Raw genomic sequence first — 22,499 nt, 5'->3', positions numbered from 1 at the left:
CTGACCAAAATAGACTCATTTTTGCAAGAGTTATCTCCCCTTTCATTGTTTTTGAGTTTTTGAGTTTTCCTCAAGTTAGATTTTATGGGACTTTTTTCTGTGTATATAAAGGGCATAATGCTATAGATCAGAAATAACACATTTTCTGTTGCTAAATGTTTGATGTTAAAAAAAATCAATAATTCTAAGTCTCATTTGCTAAGTGTACCAAGTCAGGAATATGACAGTTCTTGTCCATTCGTTTTTGATGCGTTTTGTTTTTTGATTTTGCCATGTGATTATGGACTTTCCAAATTGATTTTCCTCTGAGTTCAGTATTTTTGTGATTTTACTTTTTACATCTTAGTTTGACTGGACTATTAGGGATCATTCGAGTAACAAAATATATAAAAGTATAGATTTTAAGGCATATTCCATAAATTACGTACATTTTGATATATACATTCCTGTAGTTGTGAATTCCGAACTTCGAACAAATGCAAAAACCGTACTGAGAAGCAAAACCCGTATTATTACCAACGCCATACGCGACGTTATACCTACCAGTTCCTACTAACATTACGATTATAATCTTTATAATAAAATTGTGGTATATATTTATACTTTGAACATCCGTATCAAAAACTTTTCTTGGGTTTGAATTAGCTCTAAATAATTAAGTATAATTTTGAAATATTGACACGAATGACTATCAGGTAAACTAAACAGTTCAGGACTAGATTATGATACAAATTACACCCTTGCTTTTCGTTCTAATGACTCGTGTGATGAATCTTGAAATTGTAACATATTTTATTTCATATCGGTTGAGAATAAGATTCTCTTATTGGATAAAAAGGGGTCACATGACTTTCATTAATCTTCAGTAATAAATTCCATCGGTCATTAACAGAACACAACCGACAAGAAAACCGGTCGTTAACGAACTTTTACATGATAATTACCATAGGGGCGTGGTTTCTCTGTTAATTAACGGCGGGGCGTTGTTTTTCTGTTTAGAGAGATGTAACTTTTACAAAACATTTTCCTGTTCTTAAAATTATATTTAAGTTGTTGAATTGTTTATTATATTATTTTTTCGTTTATTTTAAAATTAAAGAGAACTTGATTGAGTATTTATGTACTGAAAAGTTGCACTAAAATGAATGACAGTATTACTACGACTGGTCTTCACTTTTTGACAGCCTATATATCACGATAATGACCAGTTTTTCAAGAACTGTTATATAAATAGTGATATATCAGTTCAAGCGAGGGATATGCCACTGATATAGATTATCATTTAAGACATTTATAAGTACGATAAAGAAATATTCATCAAACGATTCATATTGTTGTTGCGTTACGTTTGCTGGATTATATGATATATAAAGTAGCTGAAACCAGGTAATTGTCAGTGCTAATTATGTTGATGCAGTAAATATTGATCGTATAATGTGTGTAATATTTGCAGCTAGACGACAAGCTCCTTCATTTTTACCCATGTAGAGTGTGGATTCAACTTCAACTACTTGAAGATCATTATTACATTGATCTTAATCCATCGACACAGTTATCATCGCTAACTATATAATTCGTCAGAAATTTCAAATCGCACATTTCCGTAGCTGAGATCCTTGAACAATAACTTGATTATATTGGTTCCGGTTAAAAGTCAATGTATTTAAAATTTTGACATTTTATTGTGTTCAATGTTAATATAAAATGGTTATGAGTGTGTGAACACAAGTCAACCATTACATTATGACAGAATAGATTTTATCTTTCCTCAAACAGAATATTTTTTGTATTTTAAACGTATTCTAAAGCTGTAGGAGTATACATTCTACAAAAGAAAACATTTCAACTGTTCCGGATATATTAGTCCTGACGTTCATATTTCTTGGATGTCAGAAACCAGTGTTTCATAATAAATCTTCAAAATCTCCTGAATCAGCATTTATTACTTTGTGGAAGATTCTTCAATCCAGTGTGAAAAAAAAATAGATCTAACAGTATGCTTGCTCAAAATCTGCAGTAAGACTTTTGTGAATACTACTTTATTAGTAGGTCTTTCCACTTTTCTGTGGAAAGACCTATTGTTTTTCTTCTGATTATTTTTTTTTTTTTTTTTTTTTCTTCCGCCTAATTTTCTTTTTGCGATTAAAACATTTGTTTCGCAATATGTCGCTTAGATATTTGGTATATGATATCGAACAGTTTATGCGCTTTTGAAATTTACCCTGCGTAAACGAATACTTTTCTTTGTAGGAGTTATCTCCCCAAACACTGTTTTCCTTGTTAGCGCATCTCCTTCGCAACCGTAAAATATTATGACAAATTTATTTTACAAAATTGCTCGTTATATCCTTCGCATGATTTGTCCTATTTTGACCGAAGTGATATGAACGCTCCATATGAGAGTTATTTCCCCTTATGCATTTGATATAAGTGATATGCATTTCTATCTTGTAAACCATAAGTGCTAGAGACCAAGGATCTTTTGAATTGAGGTCCTTGGTCCAAAAAAATAAAAATTAGGTCAAGGTCAAAGGTCAAGGTCATATTTTAATTTTTGAATTTGGCTTATTTCCACTAATTTCCAGAAACCGTATAAGATATCGACATATTATTTTTTCTAAATTGTTAGTTGCGACATGTCGTAACACATAAATTTTGATTGCAAGAGTACGTTAAACGTAAAAGTGAGTTTTCTCCCCTCTTGTATTTAAAAATACGCGTTTGGTGATATAACTGATTAATCAAATATTATTAAGACCTATGGTCTTTTGATTTGAAGTCCTTGGTTTATGACCTTGAAATTGATCTCAAGGTCATAAATTAATTTGACGTTCTAGTTTTTGACCTTTGCTTTCAGCTCATATGTATACATGATATAGCCATGAGACTTTTGGCAAAAGGTATCAAACCATTTAACCTTGAAAAAAACAACCGGAAGTGACCTTGTGTAAACCGGAAGTAGCTATTTTTTGTACTTTATTAATAAAAAAGTATATAGAACCAGATCATTTTGGAATCAGTGTCAATTAAATATTCAAATATTATCGGTAGTAACATTTTTCAAACCGGAAGTAACAAATTATCTCCCTTATTTAAAAAAATATTGTTTAGAAACCATATATTTCTGGAATCAGCGTACAATAACCTATCAGTTGACGATTGAAATGACATTTTAAACTTAATTTTACAACTTTCATATTAAAATACATTGTTTTCAATGGAAAGACCTTCAATTGTTCTCTGAACAATTGGTTTTTAATTCTATAAGTTATAGGAAGACATTTAAGTAAACTAACCTGCATGTATATATTTTTTTTACATTGATGATCAATCAGTATTTTGTTAATGAGCATGCATGAACACCGCAAATTGAACTGCACCATTGCAAATAAGCATTTCTTCAATTTACGGTTTATGAGGTACATATGTTAAAACATCCATTAATTTGTTCATATTGATTGTCATTGAACATTTTTTTGTCTAGTTATGTTGGTGTTTAAATTGGTGTTTGATACATACTACATATTTTTTATCCGAATAAAGATATCAAAACAATGTATTATTTATTTTGAAAATATAACATTTAACCTCATTTTATCAAACGCATATATTTGAATCATGAATTGTTATCGTGACAAACAATGTGACCACGGCGTGACAAACTATAAATACTTGACCACGCTGTCTATATTGACAAACTTTGATAAACTTTATTGACCATTAACACTTTCGTAAATGCAAGTACCGTTTTTACAATAACAAATTTGTCTATATTCATTTTGTCATTTTTTTAAATATATATAAAGAAAATACTGAATATATTGAAATTCATATGCTACGCCCTTATTCTTATGCAGTTTATTGGTTGTAACCAAGAAACTCTAAAATTGAAATCGTTATGATAGTTAAAGATGAGTAATTTAAAATGTCAGTTTCATAGTAAATCAAATTGTTTTGCATGGATTTTGGTTATATCAATCCGAATAATCTTTCATTGAAATGTGTTGGAAATAATTTCAAATAAGGAAATACCGTTGAAGGTAATTTTCGAAAGAATGTTGCGATTGTTATAACGAAATGATATTATAACCGTTGATTTGAAAATGGCTCATGAATGTTAATTTCATAAACGAAATAAATTAGTATTTTCTGGGCATAAGTTAGACGTGTTTGTACAAATATCATGGAAGGACGTCAATTATCTGATAGATATATAACTTAAGTAAAATAGTTATAACAGGCTATTATTTGAACTTGGAATTATTTTAATTATGGAATTTGCATAATTTCTTGTGTTTAAATTTTTTAATAGATTCCATATTTATTTGGTATTATGATCATTTGAGCGGTTCATAACATTTTCCATACATTGTATTTTGGTTAGATAGTGTTGTGCGCGGCACAGTACATTCTATTGAAAATATAATATTTTCTTTGTAATAGAAAGTGTTGTGCACAGCACAGAACATTTCAGTACAGAATAAACATGGCATTTATAAAAAAAAATCAATAACAAGAAATCAAGCAAATTCCATAATTGAAATAATTCCAAGTTCAAATAATAGCCTGTTTTATTTTTTTTTATTTTTTTTATTTATTTTTTTTTACATCATACTCGCAGTTGAAAGACGCATTAAAAGAGTACAAAACATAAGCATAAAAAAAATAGCAAATAATTATGCATAAGATTAAAACTGTTGATCCTATTTTTAGATCTTGAAGATACATGTAAGCATATGTCTAAATTTCATAACAATCACTGAAAGCATAATACTGTATCATATGAGCTTAATGTAATCCCATATCCCATGTAAATGTTTACTGCAAAACAGCCCATCAAAGAGTGTTATACTAAAACAATACCGAAATATTATACCAAATACCAATATAAATGAATAATCTTACAATATGTTAAAACGAATAACATTATCAGAAAGTAATAAATGAAAGACGACTAACACACAGTCAATTTCAAAAGATAGGATTAGTACTATAAATGATACTTTTTAAAACAAACAACACAAAAAAAAGTACTACGAAAATCTTTTTTTTAATTATTATAAAAAAAAATTGTATTGTTCAATATGTTCTGTTGTGTAAAAATTGTTCCTTTAATACTATTATGTTTCTTTTTTAGTTCCATATAGTTGTAACGACCAAAGATCGCGTACACATTATATGACAGTACCGAATGGAACATATATTCTAGACAACGCTTATACGCTCAATAAAACTATACTTAAAAACATTATAATATAACTTAGCGCTTTGGTTGTATCTTTAAAATAGAAAATGGAAATCGGGAATGTGTTAAGAAGACACCAACTCGACCAAAGAGCAGACTTCATATTCAAATTCGTCAACAATCGTTATTGTAAAGCCTTACTGTTTAACGTCCTTTTTTGGTTATGCTTTGCTAGTTTTTATTTGTCAGTTTCCTTTTTTAGTTCAAGTGTTTAGATTCTTGTAAATCTAAAGATTGTTTAATTTACTGCAATCCTTATTTATCTAAATCCAAGTATTGTACTGGTCATTCTAACTTACCTTTTTTTAATAAATCCAAATATACCTAATGTGAAAAACGTAAAAGAATTGAACTAGTTTATTTAAAAGCTTTTAGGTAAACTTTGGCAAGAGTGTTATTGCGCTGCAGAAAAGACCACCAATTCAATATAGATTATGTTATCTGATGTATTAATAGCTATGGTTATGTCAATATTTATAATTGATCATGATGGGCACACTTTACAAAGTGCAATTCGTCATCAAAACGTTCCAATTTTTAAAATATTGATATTGCATTGATTATTTTACACTTTTATCTAAATTTAAACGTTAATGTATCATGTTTGTAATATATGACTTTTACTATATGACGTTAACAAAACGTGTGGCAAACTACTGCATCTTACACATTTGACACACCGCTATATAACAACTTTTCATATCACGATAAATGTTGCAGATTTCAATGGGTTTTTTTTCGAATACAAAAGGCCATGTTACATGTATTTAAAAGCGAAGGCTTAATACATTCAGGTTCGAATTCATTTGTAATTCTTATTTAGCATGTTCAGTACATTGTGTCAAGTAGGCTTAAACATCCAATTTAACTACTCTTCACTGTACTTAACGTTAAAATGCCATATACGATTGGCTAATACAAGTGCGAAAATTGGCTCTATCCTATTGCTGAGCGGGGGACAACTGTTTTTTTTTTTTACATCACCTTTTAGTCTAGACCAATGAAATATCGATAAAATAAAGTACAATGGATTTAATTTACATCAAGTAATTTAAGACAATGCTTAAGTTCTACGTTTTGGGTCAGATTTTATTATTTGACTATCAAAATAAAAAATAAAACATATTACTTCTGTTGATTTTTCTCATATCCTTAACCTTGTTATGCTCGTAACGTCGTAGAAAATAATCAAAATATAATTCATCTGTAAAAGATAATTATGATAGGAAAATCAGTACCATAACATTCGCCTAGGTTAAAAAGGTGTCCTCGGGGTAACAAACTGCTTTTTCACCCTCCCAGTTATGTGCTATTGATATAACAACCGCAAACTTTTAAAGTCGTTGTAAACAAATGGTGTATAGTTGCTGGAAAAATATAATAGTTTACGTACTAATGACCAATCATACAAGGACTCTATAAATGTTTATACGAGCTCATGATTGTTCTATAGGGATGTTTTAGATTGCATCCTGGAAATATTTTTAATAGGTAATTTTATTGCAAATTGATTATATTAACCTTTATTTGAATGTAATTGAAATTAACATAACAAAAGAACGACATGATGTACGATAAAATGGAAACTGCTTAATAAATACAGGTTATCTTTGTGAGATATAAATAAAGATAAAACAAAATATTTATTCAAATAATTGTATATGGTGTGAGGTATATATATAGATCGATAATAATTGCATTTACATTTGTACGAGGATAGATTTATAAACGTTGATGTTAATAATTTATAGTGTTTTTTTTTTCTCATTTGCTTTCTTCCCGAATAAATCGGGACCCTATTAGTTGCTTCCCTGGGCAACTGAGGGTTGATGTGACATGTGATTATTAATAAAATATGTTTAATATTAAAAAAATATATATTTGACAAACACGACTAATAGCATATGAAAACAATAAAAATCACTGGTTTTAATTTTAGAATTGCACTGAGTATATCACTTCAAAACATACATCGTGAAACAACAAAATTAAGATATCAAGCACAGGCATCGAACAACAAGAAATAATAACATCAATTCAGTTAGGAAAAAAACCTGCCAAAATTGATTGTAAAACACTTTCCAAAATCGATCGTAGCACACATGTGTCATTTACACGCTATGAAAACAGAGAAATTATAAAAAAAAAAGGAGGGGGAGGACGAATTACACTGTAATTTAAGAGAATCGTATTTAAATCAACAATTATCGCTCAACAATATTGCTGGTCTGCAAGTACGTCATTTTGCCTGGTATTAAATATAAAGTTATGTGAAGCATGGTACTTTCCTAATACGTGAATAATGATCGAAAACAGACATTCTATTTTCAAAGGCAAATTCAAACTGTCAAACTCATCAAGTAAATCTATATTAATGAAAAACAATTGTCATATATCTGTGTGCAGTACATGTTGGATTTAATTTTATTTTATAGCTAGATATGAAATATCGATAAAATAAAGTACAATGGATTTAATTTACATCAAGTAATTTAAGACAATGCTTAAGTTCTACGTTTTGGGTCAGATTTTATTATTTGACTATCAAAATAAAAAATAAAACATATTACTTCTGTTGATTTTTCTCATATCCTTAACCTTGTTATGCTCGTAACGTCGTAGAAAATAATCAAAATATAATTCATCTGTAAAAGATAATTATGATAGGAAAATCAGTACCATAACATTCGCCTAGGTTGAAAATGTGTCCTCGGGGTAACAAACTGCTTTTTCACCCTCCCAGTTATGTGCTATTGATATAACAACCGCAAACTTTTAAAGTCGTTGTAAACAAATGGTGTATAGTTGCTGGAAAAATATAATAGTTTACGTACTAATGACCAATCATACAAGGACTCTATAAATGTTTATACGAGCTCATGATTGTTCTATAGGGATGTTTTAGATTGCATCCTGGAAATATTTTTAATAGGTAATTTTATTGCAAATTGATTATATTAACCTTTATTTGAATGTAATTGAAATTAACATAACAAAAGAACGACATGATGTACGATAAAATGGAAACTGCTTAATAAATACAGGTTATCTTTGTGAGATATAAATAAAGATAAAACAAAATATTTATTCAAATAATTGTATATGGTGTGAGGTATATATATAGATCGATAATAATTGCATTTACATTTGTACGAGGATAGATTTATAAACGTTGATGTTAATAATTTATAGTGGTTTTTTTTTCTCATTTGCTTTCTTCCCGAATAAATCGGGACCCTATTAGTTGCTTCCCTGGGCAACTGAGGGTTGATGTGACATGTGATTATTAATAAAATATGTTTAATATTAAAAAAATATATATTTGACAAACACGACTAATAGCATATGAAAACAATAAAAATCACTGGTTTTAATTTTAGAATTGCACTGAGTATATCACTTCAAAACATACATCGTGAAACAACAAAATTAAGATATCAAGCACAGGCATCGAACAACAAGAAATAATAACATCAATTCAGTTAGGAAAAAAACCTGCCAAAATTGATTGTAAAACACTTTCCAAAATCGATCGTAGCACACATGTGTCATTTACACGCTATGAAAACAGAGAAATTATAAAAAAAAAAGGAGGGGGAGGACGAATTACACTGTAATTTAAGAGAATCGTATTTAAATCAACAATTATCGCTCAACAATATTGCTGGTCTGCAAGTACGTCATTTTGCCTGGTATTAAATATAAAGTTATGTGAAGCATGGTACTTTCCTAATACGTGAATAATGATCGAAAACAGACATTCTATTTTCAAAGGCAAATTCAAACTGTCAAACTCATCAAGTAAATCTATATTAATGAAAAACAATTGTCATATATCTGTGTGCAGTACATGTTGGATTTAATTTTATTTTATAGCTAGATATGAAATATCGATAAAATAAAGTACAATGGATTTAATTTACATCAAGTAATTTAAGACAATGCTTAAGTTCTACGTTTTGGGTCAGATTTTATTATTTGACTATCAAAATAAAAAATAAAACATATTACTTCTGTTGATTTTTCTCATATCCTTAACCTTGTTATGCTCGTAACGTCGTAGAAAATAATCAAAATATAATTCATCTGTAAAAGATAATTATGATAGGAAAATCAGTACCATAACATTCGCCTAGGTTGAAAATGTGTCCTCGGGGTAACAAACTGCTTTTTCACCCTCCCAGTTATGTGCTATTGATATAACAACCGCAAACTTTTAAAGTCGTTGTAAACAAATGGTGTATAGTTGCTGGAAAAATATAATAGTTTACGTACTAATGACCAATCATACAAGGACTCTATAAATGTTTATACGAGCTCATGATTGTTCTATAGGGATGTTTTAGATTGCATCCTGGAAATATTTTTAATAGGTAATTTTATTGCAAATTGATTATATTAACCTTTATTTGAATGTAATTGAAATTAACATAACAAAAGAACGACATGATGTACGATAAAATGGAAACTGCTTAATAAATACAGGTTATCTTTGTGAGATATAAATAAAGATAAAACAAAATATTTATTCAAATAATTGTATATGGTGTGAGGTATATATATAGATCGATAATAATTGCATTTACATTTGTACGAGGATGGATTTATAAACGTTGATGTTAATAATTTATAGTGGTTTTTTTTTCTCATTTGCTTTCTTCCCGAATAAATCGGGACCCTATTAGTTGCTTCCCTGGGCAACTGAGGGTTGATGTGACATGTGATTATTAATAAAATATGTTTAATATTAAAAAAAATATATATTTGACAAACACGACTAATAGCATATGAAAACAATAAAAATCACTGGTTTTAATTTTAGAATTGCACTGAGTATATCACTTCAAAACATACATCGTGAAACAACAAAATTAAGATATCAAGCACAGGCATCGAACAACAAGAAATAATAACATCAATTCAGTTAGGAAAAAAACCTGCCAAAATTGATTGTAAAACACTTTCCAAAATCGATCGTAGCACACATGTGTCATTTACACGCCATGAAAACAGAGAAATTATAAAAAAAAAAAGGAGAGGGAGGACGAATTACACTGTAATTTAAGAGAATCGTATTTAAATCAACAATTATCGCTCAACAATATTGCTGGTCTGCAAGTACGTCATTTTGCCTGGTATTAAATATAAAGTTATGTGAAGCATGGTACTTTCCTAATACGTGAATAATGATCGAAAACAGACATTCTATTTTCAAAGGCAAATTCAAACTGTCAAACTCATCAAGTAAATCTATATTAATGAAAAACAATTGTTATATTTCTGTGTGCAGTACATGTTGGATTTAATTTTATTTTATAGCTAGATATGAAATATCGATAAAATAAAGTACAATGGATTTAATTTACATCAAGTAATTTAAGACAATGCTTAAGTTCTACGTTTTGGGTCAGATTTTATTATTTGACTATCAAAATAAAAAATAAAACATATTACTTCTGTTGATTTTTCTCATATCCTTAACCTTGTTATGCTCGTAACGTCGTAGAAAATAATCAAAATATAATTCATCTGTAAAAGATAATTATGATAGGAAAATCAGTACCATAACATTCGCCTAGGTTGAAAATGTGTCCTCGGGGTAACAAACTGCTTGTTCACCCTCCCAGTTATGTGCTATTGATATAACAACCGCAAACTTTTAAAGTCGTTGTAAACAAATGGTGTATAGTTGCTGGAAAAATATAATAGTTTACGTACTAATGACCAATCATACAAGGACTCTATAAATGTTTATACGAGCTCATGATTGTTCTATAGGGATGTTTTAGATTGCATCCTGGAAATATTTTTAATAGGTAATTTTATTGCAAATTGATTATATTAACCTTTATTTGAATGTAATTGAAATTAACATAACAAAAGAACGACATGATGTACGATAAAATGGAAACTGCTTAATAAATACAGGTTATCTTTGTGAGATATAAATAAAGATAAAACAAAATATTTATTCAAATAATTGTATATGGTGTGAGGTATATATATAGATCGGTAATAATTGCATTTACATTTGTACGAGGATAGATTTATAAACGTTGATGTGAATAATTTATAGTGGTTTTTTGTTCTCATTTGCTTTCTTCCCGAATAAATCGGGACCCTATTAGTTGCTTCCCTGGGCAACTGAGGGTTGATGTGACATGTGATTATTAATAAAATATGTTTAATATTAAAAAAATATATATTTGACAAACACGACTAATAGCATATGAAAACAATAAAAATCACTGGTTTTAATTTTAAAATTGCACTGAGTATATCACTTCAAAACATACATCTTGAAACAACAAAATTAAGATATCAAGCACAGGCATCGAACAACAAGAAATAATAACATCAATTCAGTTAGGAAAAAAACCTGCCAAAATTGATTGTAAAACACTTTCCAAAATCGATCGTAGCACACATGTGTCATTTACACGCTATGAAAACAGAGAAATTATAAAAAAAAAGAAGGGGGAGGACGAATTACACTGTAATTTAAGAGAATCGTATTTAAATCAACAATTATCGCTCAACAATATTGCTGGTCTGCAAGTACGTCATTTTGCCTGGTATTAAATATAAAGTTATGTGAAGCATGGTACTTTCCTAATACGTGAATAATGATCGAAAACAGACATTCTATTTTCAAAGGCAAATCTAAACTGTCAAACTCATCAAGTAAATCTCTATTAATGAAAAACAATTGTCATATTTCTGTGTGCAGTACATGTTGGATTTAATTTTATTTTATAGCTAGATAAATTTTCATTTATATGTACGTCGTATAGAATATTTTTTTTATATTTAAGAATTGAATGCTTCTTTTTGTAAATTTATTGGGGTCTAAAAGCGTTGACCGAAGTTCATTTTGTATGAAGCGCGGAAGCTATGATCATAAAAACACGAATTTTACATTTTTTTTTATTTTATTCACCTGTGCACTTTTTTGTGGGATCACGTGTTATCATGAATGAAAAGTTTTATTGAGTGATGCAACTGCTTACGGAATAACAGTTGGCCAATCAAATTAAAGTATTATAATGAAACATACATCGAATGTAATTATTAAGATGTGAATGCAAAATTAACAGGCAAATAAGAAAAAAATGTTAAGAATTGGTATACAGCAGTCAATATTGTATCATAATCTTGATCACTTTAAAACAAACAAATACGGCAACAACAAAAACAAACATTTTCATATTTCTTTTAAATAAAAGATATCAAAGGGAAATATAATTGAAATCGTTTTGGCTAAGGACTGTTCAGAGGAAATAATATGAGGCAGGCATAACCTGTGAATGGGGACGAAGTCTGCATGTATTATATTTTTAATTCAAAATGTTGATAAAAGAGAAGGAAATACCGTGCGTTACGTTCCCGATTTTGGTTCTGTTGTTAGGGAATTAGCTGTGACGTTCTTTAAGTTATGACGTCATATTCGATGTAAACAAAAGAAACGCTTTCATCAGGAAACGTAAGGTTTTTTTCATATCAAACAATTATTAAAATTGAATTTGTATTGAGATCCAATCTTATGTTTTACTAGACTGGTAAATATAAAAAAAAAATCAAAGTCTCATGCAAACAAGACAGATTTCTGCGCAAATGCGGGAAAACCGGAACAGGAACTAGATCTGAAAAAAAAAAGTAAACGATTTTGAGTTCATTAGTACAATGAAAAATTCGGGAAATTTTCCCGATTTTCTTTTTTTTTTTTTTTTTTTAATTTTCTATCGTAATTGGGGACTTCGTCCCCATATAAGGCAAACAGTTAGAGAAAATTATGTCTTCTCTCATGCATGTGTTTGAGGTTCGCAGTCACATTCCGACTCCAGCTACCCTCTCTGCACAGTGTATTGAATCGTCGTTGATCTTGGTGTCTATTTGAGAAGTTATAATCAAATATTGATAGTTAAATATGTCTTTTTAATGGAAAGTAAATGTCCTGTGATTTAACTGGTTGACGATATTAAGGTCATCAAACTGAAATAAATTAAACACTAATAAAATGTTGACAAATACGACATCATTGCAAAAAAATCCGGATAAACGAAGTCAAGTAACCATATACATGTAACTTGATAGAGTGAGAAAGAAAGGCGTCGATTAGATGGGATTATACTTAAATGACCATTTAAAATCAATCTTTATAATAAACTCATCATAGATACCAGGACCAACATTTTATATTAACGCTAGATGCGTGTAACGTTTACAAAAGACTGATCAGTGAAGCTCGAATAAAACAAATATTCAAAAGGACAAACAAAAAACGAAGTTGAAGATCATTGAGGGCTAGAAATTCCTCAAAGTTATGCCAAATACGGCTAATCTCTTTTATTCCTGTAGTAGCAAAGCCTTAGTTTTTTTTTTCCAAAAAATCATAGTTTTGTTTACAGTTGATTTATAATTGTGAACATATCAAAAATAACACAAGTCAAAAAAGAAGTGCTGACTCCTGGGCTTGTGATATACTCGAAGAAATAAATCTCCACCAACAGAGGCATCGACCCAGTGGTTTCAAATAAACTCATCATAGATACCAGGATCAAAACTTTATATTTACGCCAGACGCACGTAACACAAAAGACTCATTAGTGATGCTCTTATCAAAACAATTTTAAAAGGCCAAATAAAGTACGACGATGAAGAGCATTGGGAACTAGAAATACCTAAAAGTTATTAAAAAGCCAAATAAAGTACGATGTTGAAGAGCATTGGGAACTAGAAATACCTAAAAGTTATGCCACATACAGCTAAGGTAATCTATTCCTTAAGTAGAAAAGCCATAGTTTTTTCAAAATTTAAAGTTTTAATTACAGTTAATTACCGACATTCGGAATCCGATTTGGGGACAACATGATATCAGTTACACATTCACAAATTGTTGTGTGTCTGTGTTATTTTTAGTTGACACATGTACACCTCACATTTCCTTGTAAACGTTTGACAATAAGTGGTTAGGTTAAAATGTATAATCATGAGAAGATATACATGTTATAGATTTATATTTCATATTATTTCACTGGCTTCTTATTTACTATTAAAGTCATAAGAAACGAGTGATCGGTGAAAAATAATGTTCTTCCAATTCTTAAACCAATGCATACAAACATCATAAACTTAGTCTTCTGTGCTCGAAGATATCATTTTTTTCGTGTAGATTTCGTATATCGTCAATTTTTTTTATCAATCGGTCAGTGTTGTTGTGAAAATATGGCAGGTAATTAAAGTTCGTGTTTTGAAGCCGAAGTTTAACGATTGTCACCTGTTTGTCAACAATTGACGAAAAATAAACAAAAAAGCATGGAAATCGAGCACGTGTTTAACATGTAAATTCAGATAATAGTTTATGTTAAGGACATCCATGCGTATTGTGGTCACCGGCTTTTTACGAGATGGGTCACACTGAGGTCACCTTGCATACGGAAAATATATCGGGGGAATTGCTTGCTGGAAGGAAGCAATTCAAATAAAGTAAACTTCTTCTAAATATGAATAAATTAAAGAATTTTCTTCAAAAAAAAGTATATGTACATAAATTTAACAATGAAAACTATCCATTGAGTTATAAAAAACATATGCAATTTTGATTTGAGGTTTCTTATGACTTTAATAAAACTAAACTCTATTGAAATCTCAAGTTATCTTTTGACTGACAGGAATTAAGCGATACGTGTACTTTTGGTATTTTGCCAACCAATTTGGCATTGTTTATTCCTTCGTTTCACTCTAAATTCTGACATATCAATTCACTGACAGGTACTTCTTATATAACATTTAATTGGATAATTTGAATGTCTCGAAACTACTGCTTGAAGAATTAGGTAAGTTTTATATACATCAAATTACAAAAACAAAAGTATTCTGAAATAACATTTGAAAATATCCTGGATAGTTCAATCGTAACAATGACGGTTTTGTTTCAACAATTTCAGAAGTTATCAGCCGACATTCACCAACAAAAATATAAAGGTTAATGGATATGTCGATTTTATTTTAGGTGGATTTTAACAAATATACAACGATAGTACATTCTTCTGTCATGCCCTTTTCTCAACCAGTCAATTATCTTACCTTTAACATGTTTAAATTTTGCAAATTTGGTTTGCTCTCTTTGTACGTTTTCATTTTGCCAAATAGTTATCAAAGGTACAAGGATTATAATTTAGTAAACCAGATGCTCGTTTCGTCAACATAAGACTCATCAGTGACGCTTAAATCAAAATCTTTTGAAAAGCCAAACAATTACAAAGATGAAGAGTTTTGAGGATCCAAAATTCCGAAAAGTCTTTTCTAATACGGCTAAGATAATATATGCCTAGAATAAGAAAATCCTTAGTTTTTCGAAAAATTCAAAGATTTTGAAACAGAAAATTAATAAAAAATTACTAACAAAATCCGTCTTTGATAAAGCAAATAACGTTTACATCAGTTTAGAGTAAAAAGGACAATGTTTTACATATAACAGATAAATAATATACACAAATACAAATAAATAAATGATCTGGAAACTTATTATGTAATATTTTGTTACGCAATAGTATAAAAGTATTCATACATCGACATTAACGTGGGAAAATAACCAAAATCGGGTTTTAACGATTTTTTTTAAAACTAGCATCCCTGTGTAAAGGTGAATTTTGGTTAATAAAGATGATTTAAAAAAAAGTTATCCTAATTATGCATGTGGTAGAAACATTTGAAAATTATCTTACAGTAAATGTAATTAGAACAAATTCTGTTTATTTATGTCATTTCCGAAGAAATGGCTAACCTCGATTGGTGATATCCTCTGGGGACAACTAAGATAACGATCAGATTTCAAAGTTCAAAACCATATAAATATATAAATTTAAAGTAAAAACCCTTTTTTTCAATTAACGTGTTTATTTCACATTTTCAAATTTCATTTATACTGCAAAATGAACGTAATGAAAATAGCTACAAGAGATTGTCTCGTCTTCTAGAATTTATAATGCTTGTTACAGCAAAATGACTTGAGTTTGCAGTTAAAGGTGATGTATTGGAAGGCTTGCTTGCTTACTGAACCATAACAATAATTAAGTTATGTATATTATCCTCCTTTCGGAGTATTCTAGTCCTACGGACAGGTACATTGTACACTGGTTATTTGTCGGACTGGTCTACTATCAAAGTAGGGTAGTAAACATGGTTCACCTAGTAAATATGGTAACAAAATATTGTGTTTGAACCTACTCACGTAAGTAATTTGGCTGTAATGATAAGCAAACAAATTACTTCATCGTGTCAAGGAAGATATGTGTGTGCTTTGTTTGCTTTTGTTTACTTAAACTGCATTCTCGTATGAACCGATTGACATTATCGTTACATAACTGTAACTTACAATAATCAAAACAATTAGATATAAATAGTATGTAGAATATTAACTCTAAAACAATTTGTACTTATGTTGGTTAAAACATATATTTCACTCAGCAACAATTGCATTCATGCAAATGATAGCATGCATAAGTGTAACAATTTTAGAAAATTACATAATCACACAAAAGTGTTTTTTTTTCTGCAAAAAGCTTTCGGGACACATGTTGTAAATGTTGATTTGTTCTGTGCAACCATTATAAATCATCATCTACATTGTTGATCACTTAGAAACAGAAACAGCAGCATATCATTCAGTTATATATACTAGTAGACAAAAATATTCACATTCAATTTGTGTATTTTTATACCACCACACTAGAAAAATTAATTGCATATAACATATTTCTCGTACGGTCATCAACACAAATCCATTATAAATTAAGAAATGAGTACTAGTATATAACATCTTTAAATATGCCTAAATCATAAACAAATGAACAAAAGGATAGGTTCTATTTTCAATATTTTTGTGTCCATATGGTTTTAACTAAATGTAGAAAGTATTTTAAACAAAATGCAATATGATTTTTTAGACTAAACACGTGATGGTTAAACAATTCGCTACGGAAATTCCGCATCTTTTGCATGCTTTTATATCTTTTCGTAGATAATTGTTAACTGATTTGAAAGAAAGTATACCTGAAAGATCAGACATGGCAATGTATGATCGTTCATGTATACATTATAAAACAAAAATTCCCTCCGCTCCCATTCCGATGTAATAAAACAAACTAACGGATGTGGACCATGCGGTAAACATTATGCATAATGCTCAAACATAAATGAAACCAAAGTATTTTGAAGAAGGTCGTAATGGCCGAAACGTTTGGGAATTTGTGTTACAGTTTTTATTATATATAATATAATTTAATATAATATATATATATATATATCATTATGTTCTCTCAAGAAGATGATGTACTATTTCACCTCTGTGCCAATTTATTGTATTTTACAAGCCAACAAAACCTTTATCAAACTTCTTCGCATAATGTTTTTTTGAAACTTGAATATTTATACATGTTCTGCTAATAGGCGAGTGACATTTTCAGAAAAGACGCTTAGTAAGTGACTTTAATGCACCCACCTAACACACAGTTGATTTTTTTATATGTTATAGTATACTATCTGAACTTCCTTTTTTGGTCGGTCGTAAAAAAAATCGTACGGTGCAATTTTTGTAAAAATTGAATTAAAATCGAGAAATAATTCCAAATTGAAAAATGACCAACAGTGTTGAAGCGTGAAACAATTAACATGTAGCTTTATTTCCTGTTGTCACAATGCAAAAATTATGTACGTTGAACATGTCAATGTATAAAAAAATACATTTCAAAAATAAAAGAAGTAATCTTTGCGAAAAAAAAATTGGATTTTTTTTTATAAAAATGGTGCCAATTTTCATATTTTTTTTCATTTCTTAGATATTTTCAGTTCGAAACCACAATTAATGTTGTTCGTATTATTCAAGAGTTCATTACTTCTTCAATACATATCATTATCACAGTATTATTCTGGATTTTATACATTTTTTACACACTCCCCCTTTTCATTCAAATTTCTGAAATCGCTTTATCTGTTAATTTCCCTCAAGTTAATGGACCTAAACGCTTCGAAAAAGAGTATGAATAACCATGAAGGCATTTTTTTTTGGTACTTATATTACGCAAAGTATAAACAAATAAATTAAAAGGACCATAGAAGCTGAGATGTCAACGTTTTTTCTTGGTAGAAAACCATTATCTTACTGTTCTTAGTCAATTTGCAATTACAAAAAGCAGAGATTATGAATAACTATTGAAAAATACTTCTTTCTCAATTGGATCAATGCACATTTTAGTTTTGCAACTAAAAGTACGCAAAAATGTGTCAAATTTGATATTGTTACCATAAACTTGAACGTGAGATATGTCCACCGTTTAAATTTCCTACCGTTTTAACTATCGTATACGGTAGACTTATCGATGGTGCAAATTTGGTCAGTATTTTAGAGGAAGCATAGCGTATGTGCTAGGGCCACATCCAGAACCTGTATGTTGACATGATATAAATACTTTAATATATGGAGATATCTATTCATTCAGTTGACAATTTTGAATTCTTCGTATATATTTGAAATGCAATAAATGTTCTACCTCAAGGAGTATATATTACTTAAGTTGTATTTTGAATAGGATTACGTGTTTTTAAATATTCCTCGAAGTTTTACTTGGTTCGAGCGTCACTGATGAGTCTTATGTCGACGAAACAGGTGTCTAACGTAAACAAGCGATCATATACATAATATCTTGCAAATAGATTTGTTATTCATTATGGTTGTCGTTAGTTGCTTTTGATGATTTTTGCTTTTGTTTGAAGTTTGGAGCATGAATCAAACTTTTGGGTATCTAATTAAAATTGTGTTAGAACCTTTATAGCTTGTACGGTGTTGGCTATTGCTTCTTGTTTTAGGCCATACGATAAGCTATATATAGTTGTTTACCTCTGGTATACAGAGATCATAGTGTCCGTTTAATCATACTTATCAAAGGTACCGGGCTTATAATATGATATCATCGGGCTTCTTATTCTAAATACGGATTAACAATTTAAAAGGAGTAATGTCAGAGGGTCGACGATGACCTGATACTTCAGTGTATTGTAGACATGGAACAATTGTGTGGTGTTTACGAGTTCTATAACCAGTGGCGATGCACCATGTTTATTGTGCATATATAGTTTCTTTTATTAAATATATGTACCTTTACCAGCAGTTCATGTTTTACAAGTTATATAGCTCATCATCTATCTGTGTTTTTAAGAAAACTCTCTTTTAACGCTTTCGAAATCATCAATAGATAGCGGGTCTTTCACAAGTAAAACAAAATTCATATTGACATTTAAATCGGTGCTGAAAGAAAACTTTTTAGTGTCCAAAAATACGTATGTATAAGTCTAATCAAGACGATTTGAGCAAGCTACATAATTTTAGACTTCTAACCAAAAGATTGCCATCGTGTCACGCCTACCAGCAAGTGCATCATCGTTTCTTTTAAAGAAATAAATTATTCACAGAAAATCCTCCAGAATGACAAAAAAAACTATATATAGGTTTAGCCGAACTATATCCCGCAAATTCGTATTAATTGATGAAAATCTATATATATCTAAGTTTTGAATACTGGTAAGACATTAATGCTTGCATTTTTTACTGCAAAACTTTTGACTGCACAAACGTGAGTGAAAATAAATGCAGTCGTAATAAAAAAAAAAACACGTTAAGAAATTAAAGTGTTTGTAAAGTATATAATCCCAAGTGTCAAAACAAAGGTCACCGTGGGACTTAAAATTAGTTTATAAATCACTGCATTCTAATTTTGCATCTGTGATCAGTTTCACAACAAATCTTACGACTTAAGCTGGTCGCAAGTCAGGAATAGTTCAGTTTACCTGCGATTAATCTTGTCTTCAGTTTTTTGGTAAAACCGACTTCTGTATCTGAAGTTTGGTAAATATAAAAAAAAAGAAGATGTGGTATGATTGCCAATGAGACAACTGTCCTTTAGAGACCAAAATGACACATACCTTAATAACTATAGGTCACCGTATGGCCTTCAACAATGAGCAAAACTCATACTCCATAGTCGGCTATAAAAAACCCTTAACAATGTAAAAACCTTAGTTTTGCAGCTATGTATGTCGTGGACAGGACTCCATTATGATTGGATCCATATCATAGTGACCTGATTTTAGTTTATGACCATCCCCTATTATATGATGTATATGCATACTTAGATTGGAAAACACTGGTTCAAAGGTTCAAAATATATGGACCGGACACAAACCAGACAAGGACGAATCAAACAATGTTTGAAAACTTGACGGCTCAAATGTCAATGCCACTGTCAAAATGAACTGATTTAATTTACGAAGAACCACGTGCCATCCCATAATACATCTCTGAACTAAGTGTGTTAAACATCAGTTCTATAGTTCAAGGCAATGCATTTTATGTTTAAAATCATTGGTTTTTGGATCAACTGTATATCTGTAAACATGTTTAAGTTACCTGATTTAATTCGACACGGGCCGCAAACAAGTGGAGACTGACGGACGGACAGACTTAAAATGTGATTCATATATCCTTTTAAACTTTGCTTGTGGTTGTATAAACATGTAAGATAGTGATTTCCGATCTTGACACGGTTTGTAGGTTGTTAACAAACAAAAGACTATTGTCACTATTGGTGTGACAAAGACGTCTACTATTTACTCTCTTTATTGCGTTGTTTTCTCTCCCTTTTACTCGTCCAACTTACAAATATTTCATCATATTTTTTTTATTTTGCATGGCACACCATCAATTTAAGTAAATATTAACACATGTAAGGTCAAATATTTGTTATTATACGTCGTTTTTGTTGAAAGTACCGTTTTACCTATAGCAGAGTGAAAACGTCAAAATGACGTAAATTATCGCCAAACCATGAACGATATGCAACTAAGAATCAGAGAGACGTTATCACAGTATCGTGTAAAGTAAAATTGGGATAAGCTATATTACCAGCTGCTTCAAATAAAACAACAATACTACAAAAGTGTTTTGCTTTCGATTTTTTATGAATGACCTTTGACTCCAATTTAAAAAAAAATTGCACCATATTTCATTTTTACGACCGGGAAAAATGGAATCTACACATTTTTTCCTTTTGAATGATATATAATATAGCCGTGTGTTAGATAGGTGCATTAAAAATATTTTTTAGGTCTGAATGTCACTCGCCTATAACAGTTAACTTTTACGTATTGTAAATTATAGGCATGGCGTCAAATAACAAAGAGTCGATGAAAGGTGAGTTACTTCGTAAATTAATGTTTATTTGAATAAAAAAAACATATAATCTTAATTTCTTTGTAAAATATATGGGAAATCATCTTTTTTTTGCGCAAATATTGATACATGCAAAAAAATATTTTAGTCATCAAGTTCAATTAAGTACCAAAATTAAGGATATAATATTGCTTTTTGTACAGTGCCAATACGGAAAATTGGCATATGGGCTAGTACTAGACGTTAACTTCCGGTTTCAATTTTTCTTATTTAACAGTTAATTTTTAACATATGTTTATGCATAAAATACATTTGTGTGTTCATATTTAGGATTATTTGGTTTTGCTCTAATATTGATTTGATCAGAAAGGATGTCAAGCAAACCCTTCGTGACGTCATTACTTAATATTTTCAAGAATCAATTCCATAACCGTAAAAAAATAAGAAATAATTCTTTCATGCCATGCTCTATGCTCATTTTAACATGGGTAGGCATTATATTTGTTAATATCTTAATACCGAGCGTTAGCGAGGTATTAAATGTTTACAAATATAATGCCTACCCATGTTAAAATGAGCATAGAGCATGGCATGATAGAATTATTTCGATTCTAATAGCAATATTTTGAAGTTTTGTTCTTCGAAGCGGACCTATAGTGACGCTCGAAATGTCGCCATTTTGATTTGATGAACAAAAACGTTTTAGAAAAATCAACAGTTTATCAATAAAAAAAAAGAACAGACACATATAAACTTACTTTTAAAATGTTTTTATTTAATTTCCTAGCGAGCAACACCAACAAAAATGTCCATTTTGATCTCTGGCGTTGTTCAAAATTCATCTGACGTTGCAATTTCAATTGTGACGTCAATCACGTGCAGCCCATGTTCTATTCAAATTAGAACATGGCTTTGTACCCAAAGCTAAAGAAGAAAGTCATATTAGAATGTATTATAAGTAAGATCGAACAAAAATTGTTCCCATTTCCGATAATAAAATGTATCTGAGTAAGCTGACTAAAATACACA

At 29.9% G+C, this 22,499-nt stretch overlaps 1 protein-coding gene across 1 annotated transcript in view; it reads left to right on the top strand.

The window, feature by feature from the left end:
• LOC134717703 (GTPase IMAP family member 8-like) overlaps nucleotides 1-22,499 on the top strand; it is a 53,067-nt gene that overhangs the window by 25,935 nt on the left and 4,633 nt on the right. Inside the window, exon 4 of the mRNA XM_063580196.1 lies at nucleotides 21,459-21,491. Within this exon, the coding sequence (XP_063436266.1) occupies nucleotides 21,459-21,491 (33 nt within the window). The remainder of the gene's footprint in view (nucleotides 1-21,458; nucleotides 21,492-22,499) is intronic.

The sequence above is a fragment of the Mytilus trossulus genome, chromosome 5 (assembly GCF_036588685.1).
Source record: "Mytilus trossulus isolate FHL-02 chromosome 5, PNRI_Mtr1.1.1.hap1, whole genome shotgun sequence".
Classification (NCBI taxonomy): domain Eukaryota; kingdom Metazoa; phylum Mollusca; class Bivalvia; order Mytilida; family Mytilidae; genus Mytilus; species Mytilus trossulus.
The sequence above is the reverse complement of the archived record's forward strand: the minus strand, read 5'-3'. Positions and strand labels throughout refer to the sequence as shown.